Below are 18,074 nucleotides of genomic sequence, written 5' to 3'. Positions count from 1 at the left end.
GGGGTTAGGAGACACCGTCACCACAAGCTAGTGGCTGGCATAAAACTGGCCCTTTAAAATACCTGCTTCAGAATACTGCTGGACCTGAGGAAAAAGAGAAGAGGACTTGACTTGCTATCTCTGACCTGAAAGGGCCCTGAAGGATGGGACCTGCTCCTTCTTCTACCCAACACAAAGAGTGGACTCCAAGGTCGGGTTAGTTGACCTCTTGTTGCGCTACAAGGACACAAAAGGCTACACAAGGACTTTTCCTGCAACTCCCAGCTGACCGATTCCAACTGGCCATCACCTTGACCTTGTTCATTGGCTTCTTGCAGAGTGGAACCTGGCGCTCCTGAGGTTCTAGGACAATTGGTTGTGCCTAAGTTGACTTCTCCTAACATCTCTGAGAACTTGAGACTTAACAAAACAATTGACTTCAAAATCTTTAGATGACCAGTACAACCTACCAAACCTGATCTGCTCAAGTTGCAACCTTAGTGGACTGAAGAAACTGGTTTCCCTCAATAAGAACTTTTCTGCAACAGCCAAACCATTTCAACGGGACCTCTGCAAAAGTATCTGGCCTTGTGAGCCCCAGTCGAACCCAGCCCACTGCTTTTCCCTATGGGAGTATCAGAGTTCCAATAAAGAAATTAAGTTAGAAAGTAGAAATCTTGATAGGACGAGAGTGCCAGAAGTATCTGACTGTGAAAGGACTTCCTCAGGCTTGAAATTTAGATTCCTACCACATCATAGATCATTTTTCACCAAGACCAACAGCTTCATGATACCGCATCCAATGTCTATCCTTTTGAGGACCTCCTCAAATACAGCCTATCTTGCATCACCATACAAAAAAGACTAAACCACTAAGCTAAGAGGTAAAACCTCTTTCCAAGCCAAACTTGGCCAATATTGTTGTTGGTTCCAAATTGCCCACAGGTCTCAACCTACTGTGATCGTTGATTACAATTGGAGCTTAAAGTTAATTGGTGCTATTTTTTACTAAAAATCTTTTTGTCATTTTTGTATCATTTTGTTCATTACATTATTGTCCATTATTCGAAATTGGAGTGTGATTTTTTATTATGTTGTGTTTTTGTCTTTTTTGATGCATGGATTGAATGTTGTCTGAAAAAATTATAGCAACTGGCAGGGCTGTGGTGTTAAAATTAGCAGAGGATATTAAACTCATTTTTTCACCAGACACAGCGGGCTTACTGAAGACAAGTGAGCAAAATATTTTGTAAAAGTGCAGTGTCATGAAGCTCTCATGCCCTATTGACATGCACTCTCGCCTAGGAGACTGGGATGGGCAGACCTTGTGCCTTTCAAAGTGTTAAAATAACAATGTTAGTGCTATGTGGCTCTACTAACTAGCATTTGAAGCAAGAAAGACTGAGTGGCAGGAGTTCCCAGTGATGGATTCTTACACTTAGTGGGCTAGACAGAGGAGGGCTTTTTACAATCAGGTGGGAGAAAGACATAGGGCAGTGGGCATTGTCATCAGCCACTGAAGCCACTTATAACCAACTGTGCAGCTCAGGCGTATGGTGCTGCTTTCCTTGACATGTGGTTGGGCTACAATGGCAAGAAGGAAGACCAGGGGGCATAAAAGGTTACGACCGAAGGCACCATGGGTGTCAACTGTGTAAAATGTCTGCTTTATTGTTAAACATTTACAGTCACCAGTCTTGTGCATCCAAAATAAACCTTCTTAATAGTTTTTCTCACAAATAATTCAATTTTCTTTTTAGGTACTCTTCCCACCATTTCACATTCTAAACAATGTAAACAACCTAAACTACAAGTCCCATAATGCAATACTTATATGTGCAAAAACACCAGTCCTAGCTCAACGTGTGACACATAATACGGCCTCTTAACAGTCATTCAGGCAGTTTGCTGGCTTGTGCACATTTAGCCCTGGAGTGCATGTCCAAGTAGTCTCTGGATCTCACATGCCACAATGAGAAAATACGTTTGAGAGTAGTAATCAAGATTTTATTGCAGCACCTAATGTTTACCTCAAAAATAATTTCATTAAATACAATATTTATTTACCATTTTAAATTTCATCTGACAAATAAAATAAATAAAAATAAAAGAAACGAAAATTAAATAAAAGCTTATAAAATAATTTACAATGTAACACACATGCAAATGTACTCACCATCAGTGAGTACATTTGCATGTGTGCTAAGTGAGTATGAGGGTAACTCCTAAACATATCTGTCAAGTGGCCCAAATCTAGCTTTCTTTGTAAAACAACTAACCATCACCATTTTGCATTCAAGGAAGCAAGGCAGTGGCATTGTGTGGTAACGGAGCCACACACACGGTGTCTTGGTAATGTGAAAACAAGGTTTATTTGGTGAAGCGAGCAACTTACTTCCTCCCGAGCCAGCCAACACCAACTGACTCGGTCGGAACTACGCTCGACATTCTGATTCTCTGCGTTCGGAACACAGAGAATATTACACATCCTCCTCCTTTCACATTTCACTAATAAAACATAGCTACGTCTGACGATGACACACATGGATAGAAATATGAATGTAACAGAAATGTACTAATGCAGAAAGGGATAAAATTTTCATAAAGATGAATAAAGGCGATGCCAAGGGAACTAGACAAACATTTGACTAAATGTAACAATAAAGAAATGTAACTAAATGTACCAACAGAGAAAGGGGTACAATCTTCCTGGGGAAATGCAACCCGACAGGATTAAAACTCATTTACGTAAATTGTACATAGTCTTGCAGATAACATGGTGGTTTACGTGTCCTCTGACTACGACCACTATTTGAAATGCCTTCATGAGAAACAGACTCAGAACTCACGTTCTCCAATTCCGAACATCTGACTCCCGGAACAAGCAACTGATGCTCCGCCCTCCCCTTTCCGACCGACTTAGAAACTAAATCATCATCACTCATCATCATAAAACTGTTGGTGTTGTACCACTCTGAATTAGAGTCAACCCTGACACTCCCCCATCCTCCTTCCTTTGGTACAGTGCCACTTTTCTTTTATTACACTTATCACCGTTCTCCAACTCCACATGACTCACACCAACCTTTTTAACTCTAAAAGGACCCCAAAATTTTGAAAGCCCATGGACAACTCTACCATGCCTGAACTTAACCCAATCACCCTCCGTTATGTCTTTCTCCCTCCCAGGTTTATTCATTCTATTCGAATCACATACATCACCACTCGTCAATCATGCCGGTATGAGCTTAGAACCTGGCTTCATGCCTCTCATCCTCTCAAACGGAGAAGTCCCCGTAGCTCTATTCACAGTGGTACGATGAGCCCAAACCATCTCTTCCACCAATCTTTTGACATCTTTCCCACTCTGAATACCCATTAACATGGTTGATTCATTCTCTTGACCATTCCATTGGCTTGTGTGATTGTGAAGGGCTGTGCACCTGTGAATAATCCCACAGGTCTCCAAGGATTTCCTCATCTCACGTGAGGCTTGCTGGGTACCATTATCAGTTATAAGAACCCTAGGAAAACCTTCTTCCATGAATACTTCTTCAACACTCCTATGGTACTCTTAGTACTAATTTCCTGAATAAACTTTACCACTACCCATCTCGAGTTTACATCCACCATGACAACAGCATTGCTGTACAAGTTCTCCACGCTTTGCATAGGACCTATAAAATCCAAACACACTGTACTCCAGGGTAGACCAGGATCTTCAATATGTCCCTGAACTCCTTGTACACCAACTTTCAACCTTTTTCACTCTCTTTACAAGTTGTACAATCTTTGACCCATTTAGCAATCATGTTGTCCATACCTGACCACCAAAAGTACTCTCTAACTCTCTTCTTGGTCAAGGTTTGGCCAAGGTGGCCTTCATGTGCCAAAACAATTATTTTTTCCATAAGCCCTCTGGTGGAATAAATTTGTCATTTCTCATAATTAGGTTCAGGTCCACCACGGACAACTCATCCAACACTTTTAGATAGGGTCTCAATGACAGGCCAACGGTACTGTCTCTCCTTTTCCCCTCTACAATCATTCGCACAACCCCTTTGAGAACCAAATCCTTTTGCATAGACATAGTCCATTTATCAGCCGAAAATGTACCTTCGCCCCAGTCCTCAATGTTATCCAACCATGCTACGGCACCATCCTGTTCTTTGAGAGAATCTTCTGACGTACCTTCAGACTCAGAGTCTAAAGGTAGCCTAGATAGACAATCTGCTCGAGCATTCTCCCATCCTGGAATGTAACACATGGTAAATCAATACTCTTGTAGTCTGGCTGCTAACCTAGCTAGTCTAGCAGACCCTTTACCTGACCCACCCGGACTCATGACTTTAAGTAAAGGCTTGTGATCAGAGCGCAAACTAAAATCGATACCCCACAGAAACGTTCTGAAATGCTCCACAGCACATACAGAGGCCAATGCCTCACGTTCTATCACTGAATAGTTCCGTTCACAAGCCGTCAGAGAGCGGGAAGCAAACACTACTGTGATCTCTTTTCCTCTACATACTTGAGCAAGCACCGCTCCTAGACCACAGGCATTGGCATCCACAGTCAACACTGTCTTCATGCGAGTATCAAAAGGAGACAAAATACCTGCCTCACAAATGTCTCTATTGACTGCTTCGAAGGCAAGTTGTTGTTCTCTTCCCCACCTGAAATTTGACCCTTTCCTGAGTAATAACTTTAAACTTTCAGTTTTTTGTGCAAAATTTTCGACGAACTTGTTATAATACTCTATCAGCCCCATAAAAGAACGTAATTGTTTTTTGTTGCATGGAATGGGTGTGGAGCGAATGGCATTCAGCAAATCTTCTTTAGGTCTGAAACCATCTCCCGAAACAGTATGACCTAAGTAATCTATTTCTTCCCAAAAAAAATGTACACTTGTCTCTCCTCAAGGTCAGACCAGCCTCTCCCAACTTGTTCAAAACTGACTTAAGAACAGTGTTATGTTCTCTTACTGTCTGACCAAAAATCAATATGTCACCCTGAAAGTACGTTACATTCTGCATTCCATAAAACAAATTTGACATGATTCTTTGAAATACACTCGCTGCTGAGGACAACCCAAAGGGCATCCGAGTGAACTGGAATGTACCCTCCATTGTAATAAAGGCAGTGAGTGCTCTAGACTTGTTGTGTAACTTGATCTGGTGATATGCACTCCTCATATCCAGCTTTGAAAAGTACATCCCCCCCCTTGTGTAGAGACAAGAGTTCATTAATGTTAGGAAGAGGAAATGAGTCTGTGACGACAAATTGATTTAGGCTACGCAAATCCACACAAAAACGGAGCTTGCAATCATTTTTTTTTTTTGTGATGACGACTGGTGACACCCATGGAGAGGCCTCAACCGGTTCAATAATACCTTGGTCCATCAAATCCTGCACCATTTTTTTTACCTCATCCCTAACCACCAGAGGCACCCTCCTCACTTTGTGTTTCATGGGGACTGCATTTTTTTTAAGTACAAATTTATAGACATAGGCGGTCATTCTGACCCTGGCGGTCAAAGACCGCCAGGGCGGAGGACCGCGGGAGCACCGCCGACAGGCCGGCGGTGCTCCAATGGGGATTCCGACCGCGGCGGTAAAGCCGCGGTCGGACCGGCACCACTGGCGGGCTCCCGCCAGTGTACCGCCGCCCCATTGAATCCTCCACGGCGGCGCAGCTTGCTGCACCGCCGCGGGGATTCCGACCCCCCCTACCGCCATCCAGATCCCGGCGGTCCGACCGCCGGGATCCGGATGGCGGTAGGGGGGGTCGCGGGGCCCCTGGGGGCCCCTGCAGTGCCCATGCCACTGGCATGGGCATTGCAGGGGCCCCCGTAAGAGGGCCCCTACATGTATTTCACTGTCTGCTGCGCAGACAGTGAAATACGCGACGGGTGCAACTGCACCCGTCGCACAGCTTCCACATCGCCGGCTCGATTCCGAGCCGGCTTCATCGTGGAAGCCTCTTTCCCGCGGGGCTGGCGGGCGGTCTGAAGGCGACCGCCCGCCAGCCCAGCGGGAAAGTCAGAATTACCGCCGCGGTCTTTCGACCGCGGAACGGTAACCTGACGGCGGGACTTTGGCGGGCGGCCTCCGCTGCCCGCCAAGGTCAGAATGACCGCCATAGTGTTTTAGTTCTTCCAGCTTCTCATCAAAGACAACTTTAGCGTCTTCAAGAATTGTCTCCAGACTCTCATCCTCAACCATTAGAATCTTGCTGTCAGAATGAGGATCAATGATAATATGCAAGTCAAATTGATGCCCCCACCCTAAAATAGGTGGTCCAGACTCAGCCACGTAGATTTTTCCCTCAACGCAACAATTGCGAAACTCTATTTGAGAAATAAAATACCCTAACACATCAATCTCTACCCCTTGATATCCAGTGGGATTTATGTCTTTAGGTAGCAAAGGAACTTTATGCCATAACTCGATCAACAGTGACTTAGGTACAATAGTATATAGTGATCCCAAATCCACCATCAGTTCCACTACCTTATCAGCGATAGTAAACAATCCTTTAGGCCTGTTCTCCCTTCCTCTTTCTGAAACAGAAGTCTTGACAACTAAGATGCAGTCACTAACACCGTTTTCTTCAGCCAAATCCGCCACTGCAACTCTTAAATTGAAGACATCCTTGCACATCCGAGCAAAGTGACCCTTGAGAGCACATTTTGTGCACTCTTCACAGCGAAGCACCATTTAGCATCACTAGTATGAGCTGAACTCCCACATCTTGCACAAAATATCAATTTAGGCAAAGCAGGGCTCTTGATCCCTTGTTTACTTGATGTAGCACCACCCTGTTTAAAAGAATTTGATTTCTTTGTGACAACTGCAACTTCTTCTTCGCTTCCCGGGCTACTACTTCCTTTCTTGTTAATCTCTTGCATACAAATTGCTGATTCTGCAACTATTTTTGCAATAGTAATGGCATCCTTGAGAGAGGGATTCTTAGCTACCCACAAGCGTTCCTGAGTTTTCTTGCTCCTGCATTGCACAATGAGTTGATCACGAATCAACTCATCAGTCATTTGACCGAATTTGCACTTTACAGATAATTCACGTAGACTCAAAATAAAGTCTTCTAACGACTCTCCCTCTTTTTGTGGTCTGGTGTAAAATTTATATCGCAACATTACAATGTTTTCCTCTTTAGCAAACCTTTTCTCCAACCATAGCTTTGCTTCCTCATAAACATCTCCTAGCGGTTGACCATCATCATTGCAGATCTCCAGCAAATATTTAAATATATGATGAGCTTCCTTGCCAATAGTAGTTAACAATAATGTCTTGTTCCTGTGTACAGAGAAGTTTTGTCCATCTAAAGCTACAACATAGTTCTCAAAAATATCTATCCATTCTTCCCATTGGACAAATGATTGACTTTTTTGGTCCAAAAATTGAGCTGGAATGTTAATAGCAGAAGACATCTCCAAATACTAAAAGATAACACTTCAAAACCTTTAGTAATATTGTCTCTAGGAGGTTGCTAAGGTTCATTCCTCTACTTCTGCCACATTGAGGAAAAACAAAACAAAAAACGTGCTTTCCAGGGTGGTTGCTAAGGGCCTTTCCTCTACCACCAAGCCGACTCTCCAATCACAGAGGAATTGTATATATATATTTATTTTTTATTTCCTGCTTCCTCCTTCCTTCAGTAGAGTGCCAGCTCCCCAGTGTGAGAGAAGGAGACCCAACCGTCGAGTTCCTGTGCCAAGCTGTAGCGCGCCCTGAGCAAATGCGCGCAGCGAGTACACACGCAGCACGCGTCCGCTTCTGATCACGTCCTCGCTCACCTCTGTAAGTGTGGCTGGCACCCTCATCGCCAAATGTGGTAACGGAGCCACACACACGGAGTCTTGGTAATGTGAAAACAAGGTTTATTTGGTGAAGCAAGCAACGCAACTTCCTTCCGAGCCAGCCAACACCAGCTGACTCGGTCGGAACTCCGCTCGACATTCTGATTCTCTGCGTTCAGAACACAGAGAATATTACACATTGCATAAACACTTAGGGCACTGTGAAAATGTTTAAGGCCAATTTAGTTTATTACATTTCACAGAAAACTAATTTCATAAGTTACTGCTCTGTTCTAATGGTAAAAATTGCTACTCAGGGTGTCGCACATTTTCCATTGACATGTCACACAAAGGTACACTGAAATCTTTGAAATGGCACACAAAAGTTGCCAAAACAATTGTCAGCTTCACAAGTATGAGGGCAAGAAAACTTTATTGTTCTATTTAGGGGGGCCTGCTCAGGGATGGGGCTAAGAATGGAGCATTAGGTGCAAAGCACTGGGCCAGGGGAATAAGGTGCCTTCTGCACCCAGAGGGTGAGTGATGCTCAGTTCACTTGCTTGCCTGCCGGCCCCTGGCACTGTTACTGTGCAAATGATATGCTTCATCTTACTGGGTAGATGACACTGTTTGCGCATAAAAGCATCCTAGGAAATAGATATGTGTGATAAATAGGGAACACCTGTCTGTCAGTGCTGCATCATGAATGCAAAGATATGACTGGAGGGCAGCAACCTCCGCATATTTTCAAAGTATATGTCCACAGTTATGTTTGGGCAGCACATGTTGCCTCTTGAAGCGTTACATCATCAAAAGTTTACAAAGTTTTCTCTCAATGGCTTAAGGATAATATCATTCCTTCAGATTAATCTCTAGAGAAAATTATTGTTTCAGGGCAGTAGAACACACTGAAGTGGATTTAAGGAAAAAGTAAAAAGCTGCAGTTTTGCAGCTTTGAGAACATGCACAACCTTCACATACATTATTTCCTCTGGGACACGAGGCATACATGTGTGTGCATGTTTTTTTTCTTTTTTTTCTGAGAATTGAAGCAACATCTATGAATGTAAATATTCTTCTCTTTCCAAACAGGGATGAAAGATTGTGTGTGGGCATTGCCAGAATACTCCAAATGTAATTGTCTTTTATCACCAAGTGCTGAGAGACCACAGCAGCCTCTGCTCTGGGCAGCAGTTAGTTTAGTTTAGTTTATAGATTTGTAGAGCGCATGGCTACCCGGGGGCATCCCAGCGCTAAAGTACACCATGAATGTCGGAAGAGCCAGGGGAGGCAGATTAACTGGGAAAGAGCATGGTTTTCAACTTCCTCCTAAAGAGAAGTTCAGAGGATTCCTGACGGGATTCAAAGGGCAGGGCATTCCAGCGCCGAGCAGCCCTGATGGAGAACGAATTACCTCCCCATGATCTCTTGACCGAAGGGATGCAAACCTGTCGAGAGGAACGAGATCTAGGAGGTCTAAGGGGCGAGGAAAGAAAGATCCGTTTTCTAAGGGAAAGGGGACACTTATTGTGTAAGGCTCTGGGAACAAGACACAGTGCTTTAAACTGAATGCGCTGCTTAATCGGGAGCCAATGAAGAGCAGCAAGTGCTGGTTTAGCGGAAATACAGTATGCCTTGAGGTATTCATGAGAAGTCTAGCTGCCGCGTTCTGTGTAACCTGCAGCCTCTTTATTACATAATCTGGAGAACTAAGATATAGAGAGTTCCCGTAGTCCAGACGGGGGAGAACTAAGGCTTATACAAGAATTCTTCTGGCAGCGAATGGCAGAAGTCCAAGAATCTTCCTGACACTTCTAATTAAGCCGAAGCAGATCGAGGAGATTCTTTTAGCTTGTGGCTCCATGGTTAAGCGTGGGTCAAGCAGAAAGCCGAGGCTTGTTACTTTTGTTATTGGAGGAGGCAGGCTGTTAAAAGCCTCAGAGTACATAGCCAGAGGGGCGGTAGGGGCGCCATTACCTATAATCATTACCTCTGATTTGCTGTCATTAAATTTCAGTTTCAACAGGGTCATCCAGTCCCCAATATCTTTCATGCAGTCGGCCAGGTTGGCAGAGGGGGAGTCCCTACTACGAGAGAGGGAAACCACCAATTGGGTGTCATCAGCATAAGTGACCATAGAGAGTTTATAAGGAGCGACTACTGTGGCCAAGGATGACAGATAGATGTTAAACAAGGTGGGGCTTAAAGATGAACCCTGCGGGACTCCACAAGATAGAGACCTGACGTCAGACAAAAAAGAGCGATCCACAACTTGAAAGGATCTTCCCGTGAGGAAGGAGGAGAGCCAGGCAAGGGCTGGACCTCCTAACCCTATCTTGGAAAGTCTATCAAGGAGAAGAGTATGATCGACAGTGTCAAATGCCGCACTAAGATCAAGGAGGATAATAGCAGCATGACCACCTTGATCTTGAAGTTGCCGAGCAGATTCAGTTACAGTAAGGAGTTCCAATTCTGTATTGTGATGGGTTCTGAAACCCATTTGAGAAGGATGTAAATGATCGTGGCTCACAAGATGCCTGGTCAATTGCAGGTTCACGTGCTTCTCCAGAATTTTTGCCAATATAGGAAGAAGGGCAATGGGTCGATAATTATCCAAGACAGAGGGATCCAGCTTAGGTTTTTTTAAGAGAGGCTTTATGATTGCATGTTTGAGGGAACTTGGAAGAATACCAGAGGACAAGGAATTATTAAATATTTCTGTCAAAGGACCAACAACAATATCTGCTGCCTTCAAAAGAATAGAAGGAGGGGCCGGGTCCAAGGGAGAACCCGATTTGATATTAGCAAGAAAATTCCCAATCAGAGTACTTGTGAGGGGGGAAAAACTGGTTAACTGGGTCATACTCGTAGGAGAATTCATCTCCTGCCCCATGAGATTATTCTGAGAGGCAGATGTAGGTGGTTACACTAGTGGGAGTGCGGGCTGCCTGCATAAATGTCCCACATTGGACTGCAGCCTTGTTCATCACGCCTTGTGGCCGTCCAGGGGCTCTATAAATGTGTGAATGCTGCATTTTAGTACAGTCAGGGACGGCTTTAGGGCGATGCAAGAGGTGCGGCCACACCAGGTGCTGGCCTGGATTGCGAGCGGTGGCCTCAGGGGGGCACAGTGTTTAGCAATAACTTACAAAACTTTCAATTTAAAAGCACCTGCTGTAAAGTTTCTTGTGCGTCCAGCCCTTAGGGAGCAATTAAAATGTTAAGATCCCTTTTGTGATTAATGTACTATGAGAGAGAGAGATCGGAGTTTTGTCCAGTGCAGTTCTGACTCGCGATAAAGTAGTGCAGAGGGTTAAAGTGCCTGCTGCAAAGAACAGAACTATATTTTATGAGGATAGCTGAGTGTATTACTGAATCCAGCTTTTGCAAGCGCTTTAAAATTAATGTATGTGAAAGGGGGGCTTTTGAGAGATGAGGGGCACATTTGGGTGGTGGTAGTGTGGGAATCCAAGGAGGTGGTCATCGGGTGGGAGGGGTGCCAAAAAAGACTGTCACACAGGGCACCACCAGCGCTAAAGCCAGCCCAGAGTACAGTCATGCACACACCAGCACTAAAATGCGTTAGCCTAACCCCTTATGCGTGGTGTTTGGCAGGGCATGATCCTGAAGACATTACTAGCATGAAAACTACATGCCTCATCATGCTCATCTGACATGCATTACATTACGACTAACCAATCATTTCTTTTCCAGAAGACCAGATTTGATTCCACAACAAAAACATGAAACTTGTTTTTTGATTACTAGCGAGGAAAAGGAATTCCCTGTCATGCGTCCCCACTGTGATTACATCATGAGCTCTCAGTCTTGAAGTAGAGTATCAAATCCACAATAAAGAAATGTGCATAATTTGCTCTGCAGAAATTACGCAAAAAGCACAAACATATTTTGCAAGATGATGCATTATTACGTGAAATGCTGACCTGGCATCTCACAGTATTTTAACTGAGAATGCTTCCTCACATCAATTCTGAATGTGGGGACCACATTCATGCTAAAAACGTAACTCAAAATCATGCAGGAAACAAATGCTCAGGTTCAGTACATTTGTGTTGTTCCTGTGCTCCCCTTATAGAATTTATTAATCTCAATTGCACAATATGGCATAATGCTATATTTCTAGATATCTTATGATAATAATCATAAAGCCAGATACTGAAAATTATGTCAGAGTAAATGAAATTTCACCTGGGCTAACATCGCACCTGTCTCCAGTTTTACTTGAGAGGTCCATCCGATCCTATAGGCCAGAGTGCTTGAAGTCGGACAGTTCATAGATGACACCTTGTTTGAATCAAGTTTCCTCTCTCTCACAGCAGATTTAAATCTCCTGACTTCTGTAAATAAGGTAAATTGGGCCTCAGTTACAAGAATATGACGCATAGGCCTCGATGTGTCAAATGTCTTGCACTGCCCAACGATTCCCTTACGACATTATGGATGCACTGTATTTATAACACAGTCCTCCAGGGCGCACATTTTTCCAATTGCGTCAGAAATTCTGATGCATCTGTGGCAGTAAACTGACGCATTGCTGGACTAGCGTAAAAAAAAACACTGCTCCAGCAATGCGAGGAAGGTGCCCATAGACAAAATCCCTGAGTCATTTAACTCCTGCTCTGAGCAGGCATTAAAGTTTTGATGTAGTGAAGTTGCAGAATGACGAAGTGAAATGTTGTAAATTTCACTGTGTCAGTTTTGGGTGGCTTTTTGGCTGGGAACACCTACCTTGCATACATTATATCTGGCGCAGGTATAATGTTACATAAGGCTTTACAAATTGATGCTTTGGGGCCAATGCATCAGCTTGTAAATCTGGAGCAGTAAAAAGTACTACCTATCACCACTGCTGCATCAAAAAAAATGTTGCAACGGTGGTGCAAAGGCCTTGTAAATGAGGCCCATTGTATGCATGTTTAAAGTCAGCTCATGGCTTTGTCCACCCTACACTTACATCAGTCTTCCTTCAACTTGACAGAATTTTAGACCCATTCATAATGACAATGACAACAACTCCACCACCAACCTCGGACTCAAGCAACTTGTCACCGCGCCCACTCACTTGGCCGGTCACACACTGGACCTCATCTTCTTTGCCAGCAACCATGTCTCTGTCAGCCACACCACCAAACTCCAATGGACTGACCACTGCTGCATTCACTTCACCTTCAAGAAACCCATCGGTCACTACCACACTCCCCAGCTTCTCCGCAGAAATTGGAACAAGGTCACTGAAGCCCAGCTCACCGCCAGCCTCAATGCAACACCCCCACAACCCATCGACGACGTCCACACTGCCGCACACAACCCCCAACAAATGGATCACCACCTGCGCCAACACCCTTGCCCCCCTCAAGACACCCTACTAAGGAGGCACAGCCAAGAAAGCAAACTGGTTCACCCCCACACTCAAAGAATCGAAGCCGGCCTGCAGACGCCTAGAGAGGAAATGGCGCATCGACAAGACCCCGCAAATCACACAACCTTCAAAAATGCTGTCAAACATCACCACCAGCTCATTAGGACCACCAAAAAACTTGCCCTGCAACAACACATCAATAAAAAAGCCCACAAGAGCAAGGAACTTTTCACCGTCATCAAAGAGTTCACCAACCCGAACTCCAACTCCACCGACATCCCCTGTCACAAGAACTCTGCAAAAACCTAGCCAACTACTTCCACCGCAAGATCGCAGACATTTATGACAGCTTCACCACCCAGGGTCCCCCCACTACTCTCACCACCAGCCTGTTGACCGAAGTGTCATCATGCCCCCCCCCTATGCCGACAACACCCTCATCAACATTCCGACCACTGCCAAGAACAATTTCCATGAAGGAATGAAAGCATTCGCCACCTGGATGAAAGCCGGTTGCCTCAAACTGAACTCGGACAAAATAGAAGTCCACACCCTCGTCTCCACACCCTCTGCCTGGAGCGATTCCTGGTGGCTCACCGAACCCCAAAAATGCCCCCACCCCCACCGACCAAGCCCGTAACCTCTGCATGATCTTAGACTCATCTCTCAAAATGGACCGACAGGTGAGCGCCGTCTCATCGGGCTGCTTCCACACCCTGTGCATGCTTCGAAAAATCTGCAAGTGGATCCCTACCGAAGTCAGAAGGACAGTCACCCAGGCTCTCGTCAGCAGCCACCTCGACTACGGCAATGCACTCTACATCTGAACCACCACCAAGACCCGGAAAAGACTACAGTGCATCCAGAAGGCCTCCGCCCGTCTCATCAAGAACTCCCCATGACACAGCTACACCTCTGCCCTTCTGAGAGACCTACACTTGCTGTCTATCGACAAGAGAATCACCTTCAAGCTACTGACCCATTCCTGCAAGGCCCTACACAATACGGGACCAGCCTACCTCAACCACAGACTCTCCTTCTACAATCCTGCCAGACAACTCCCCTCTGCTGGCCAGGCCCTCGCCAACGTCGCCCGCATCTGGAAAACCACAGCTGGATGAAGATCCTTCTCCCACATCACCGCCAAGACCTGGACCACCCTCCTCATCCACCTCAGGTAGTCCCCCACCCTGTCACAGTTCAGGAAGGACCTCAATATGTAGCTCCTCGACTGATTCTCAACACCCCACTGCCTCCCCCAGCGCCTTGAGACCCTCACAGGTGAGTAGCCGCGCTTTACAAATCCATGATTGATTGATTGATTGAGCTTGAAAAATTAGTCAGATAAGTTCAAATGAAACTGTGCATACTGTCTTAGTAGAGAGGACTTGTATCACACTAACAAGAAACCAATAAAGTGTTAATAATACTGCGGCTTTCTAAAACTCCTTATTTGGACCCATCCATGTAATTTCTACAAACACTTCAGACCCACAATTCTACTAACACAACCTTTACCTCTGATGGGTTGGTATACCTCAGAGAATTCATTACCCTTTTTTTGTTCCAATGAATGCATTTACCTTATATATCCCTTTGCATAACATACATATCTTGCCCATTTCATATTCATCTAAATGCTTGTGTGGGCTCACATACATATATTAAACTCACGATTCTATTCACTGATTTTATTTGCCTATACATTTGCTTTGTCATATAAATGAAATTAAAGCAATACTTTGTACAAAATAGAAGGGAAAACACATTGGGCTTCATTTACAAGCCCCTTGCGCTACACTGCTCCATAATTAGAAACTGACACATTGGCCCCAAAACATCAGTTTGTAAAGCCCTCTGTCACATTATAACTGTGCCAGGTATAATGTATGCAGGGTAGGCATTTTCACAGAAAAAGCCACTTAGAAATGACGTAGTGAAATTTACAACTTTTCATTGCATCACTCTAAGACTTCACTGGGTCAAAATTTTACCACCTGCTCAGACAAGGCGCAAACTTGCGACAAGGCTTTTTCCAATGGGACTCCCCTTGCATTGTTGGAGTTGCATCAGTTTAACAATGCAACTTCAGCAATGCATCACTTTAGTGCCAGCAGATGCGTCAGAATTAATGATATATTTGTGAAAATGTGTGCCATGGAGCTCTGCATCATTAATACAGCGCATCCATGGCATTATTAGGGGATGTGCGGCAGGTGCAAGAAATCTGATGCATCGATGATGATGCTTCAATTTCTTGTAAATGAGTCCCATAGTATATTGTTTTCTTCCACACTAAAACTCTTCAATCATCTTCATCACTGCAAACAATGACCATGAATACACCTGTTTCTCGTAGATAATTACCACTGTTATATTTCAGGTCGAAGGACTTCCTATTTAATTCGGTCAATATTAATTTAGAGACTGGCTTGAAAACATTGCAACCCTCCTCACATAGTAACAGCACGCTTATTTTTGACTTACCTTGTTTTATCAGCAAAAGGCACCGCATCAAATATATCTTTGTATTCAGATTTCATTAGTTCAACCTTTTCATCGCCATGTTCGCGTAAGAGAAAGTTATATGCCTGCAAAGATACAAGCAGTAAGTGAATGCATGGACCTGCCTATTTTGTGTCTAAAATAGTATGCACAAAAATCTTGGAGCATATTTACAGATGTTTAATTTTACCCAATCCATATTACAGGATAATGTAGGGTCCCAGTGATAACATCCTGGCCAATATTTCCCCAGTGTCCACTACTTCTCAAGTGGTACAGTACTATATGTACCCTAGGAGCAGTGATCTCACTCTTAGCTAACTGTTCCAAGGGCATGAAAAATGAAAAACCTTAACAAAATCTTTCTTGCTTGAAACGTTTCCAAGTTCCAGCCTAAAAATTATCTATTACCGTCAGTCTCCACTCAATGAATGAATAATGAGTTTATTTCACAATGGGTAACTCTCAAGTACTCAAATAAATGTTATATTCTCTAATGCTCCTAAGAGGTTCTGGATAAAGAACACTAAGGAACCGATTTACCAAGAATTTGCATTGGGTCACCTATTTGCCACAGAACCAACAATAAAATCATGTGTGGTATTTAGAAAGCCACACTATGGTTATGTGCATAACTTCGTAAAAAATAAAACAAGGTAAGAAGTGTATAGCACTACCTTACGTTACTTTGCATCAGGTAGGTGATCCCTGGGTAGTTCATGAGCATTCCTGTGCATCCACTCAGATTTTGATGCAAACCCATACTACAAAGACATGGATTTGTGTATAAAAATGCTGAACCTGCCTGAGGCTGGCATAATAAAGAGGAGCATCTTTATTTCTCCTTGTTATTTCCTTTGTGAATGTGTGTTAATGTTATTGCAATTGTATTTATATAGTGCTTACTACCCCTAACGAGTCATCAACACGCTTTTGGTGAGTACCACACTACTCCAGATCAGTGGTGGATTAGTTTAGGGAAATATGAGTATAGTATTGGTGTTGGTTTAGGGAAATATGAGTTAAATATGTATAGGGACATACGAGTTCATTATATGTTGCTTTCTGCAGCACACATACAAAGATGAAAATGCCTCAAAAATAGTTTTTGTTCAAGAAGAAACATTTTACTACACAAACACTGCCCTGATCACAACTCAGACACCATTTTACTGTGGCACAAGGTGCCTTAGTTGGTGAGTCTCCTAAATCTGCAGGGTGGATGAAAGCTATTTCAACAGGAGAGGCTGCACTAACTCCGTCACCAACACACCTCTCCAGTGGCTCATTAGAGTATCATCTGCTGAAGATTAGATAAACAACAACCTTCCCAATTTATAGTGAACAATGGGCCAGATGTAGGAAACAGTTTGCGACTCGCAAACGGCAACGCAAACCGGAGTTTCCTATGCAGAAATGCATTTTGGGAGTCGGAACCGACTCACAAAATGCATTTCCGACTCGCAAATAGGAAGGGGTGTTCTCTTCCTATTTGCGACTCGCAGTGGGATGCAATTCCATTTGCGACCGCGTACGCGGTCGCAAATGGAGTCGCAGTTACCATCCACTTGAAGTGGATGGTAACCCACTCGCAAATTGGAAGGGGTCCCCATGGGACCCCTTCCACTTTGTGAATGGACCCAAAAACATTTTTTCAGGGCAGGGAGTGGTCCAAGAGACCACTCCCTGCCCTGAAAAAATACCGAAACTAAAGGTTTCGTTTTTTTTTTTAAGTGCAGCTCGTTTTCCTTTAAGGAAAACGGGCTACACTTTAAAAAAAAAAAAACTGCTTTATTTAAAGCAGTCACGAACATGGAGGTCTGCTGACGACAGCAGGCCTCCATGTTTGCGAGTGCCTATACTCGCTATGGGGCCGCAATTTGCGACCCACCTCATGAATATTAATGAGGTGGGTCATTGCGACCCCATAGCGAGTTGCAGTCGGTGTCTGAGACACCGTACTGCATACCAATTTGCGAGGTGCAAATTGCGATTCGCATGGACTCGCACTTTGCACCTCGCAAATTGGCGTTTTGCTACATCTGGCCCAATGTTTCTTATGTAATTATTCTTGCCACTTGTAATGCAGCATCTGTTTCCAAAAAAATCAGAAAATGAACAACAAAGGTCGTTAAACCCTGGATAATATGGATAAGTGGACATGATGTGTAGTAATGCATGCATTGCGCCATTTTGTAAATCTGGTGCGGCATTTCTGGCATACTATCGCCACATTAACATAAAAAGAATTACGCTAATGTGGCAATATTATAGCGCAAGGGGCTTTTAAATCTGTCCCAGTGTTTCCTCAAGTGCTAGCTTAGTTACCTATGTGGATTTTGTGTTTTCTATATTTAATGGGATTGTAGCTGATGCCAAGCCCGTTACTGATA

The 18,074-nt window shown here is 44.0% G+C and overlaps 1 protein-coding gene across 2 annotated transcripts in view; it reads right to left on the bottom strand.

Annotated features, from left to right (window-relative positions):
* The window catches only part of LOC138246450 (putative methyltransferase DDB_G0268948), a 182,185-nt gene that overhangs the window by 58,943 nt on the left and 105,168 nt on the right, over nt 1-18,074 (bottom strand). For both annotated transcript variants that reach the window (XM_069201064.1, XM_069201065.1), the window contains exon 6: nt 15,664-15,767. In XM_069201064.1, coding sequence (XP_069057165.1) covers nt 15,664-15,767 — 104 coding nt within the window. The remainder of the gene's footprint in view (nt 1-15,663; nt 15,768-18,074) is intronic.

The sequence above is a fragment of the Pleurodeles waltl genome, chromosome 7 (assembly GCF_031143425.1).
Source record: "Pleurodeles waltl isolate 20211129_DDA chromosome 7, aPleWal1.hap1.20221129, whole genome shotgun sequence".
In the NCBI taxonomy this organism is placed as follows: Eukaryota; Metazoa; Chordata; class Amphibia; order Caudata; family Salamandridae; genus Pleurodeles; species Pleurodeles waltl.
Note: the sequence above shows the minus strand (reverse complement) of the source record. Positions and strands in the feature narration are given on the sequence as shown.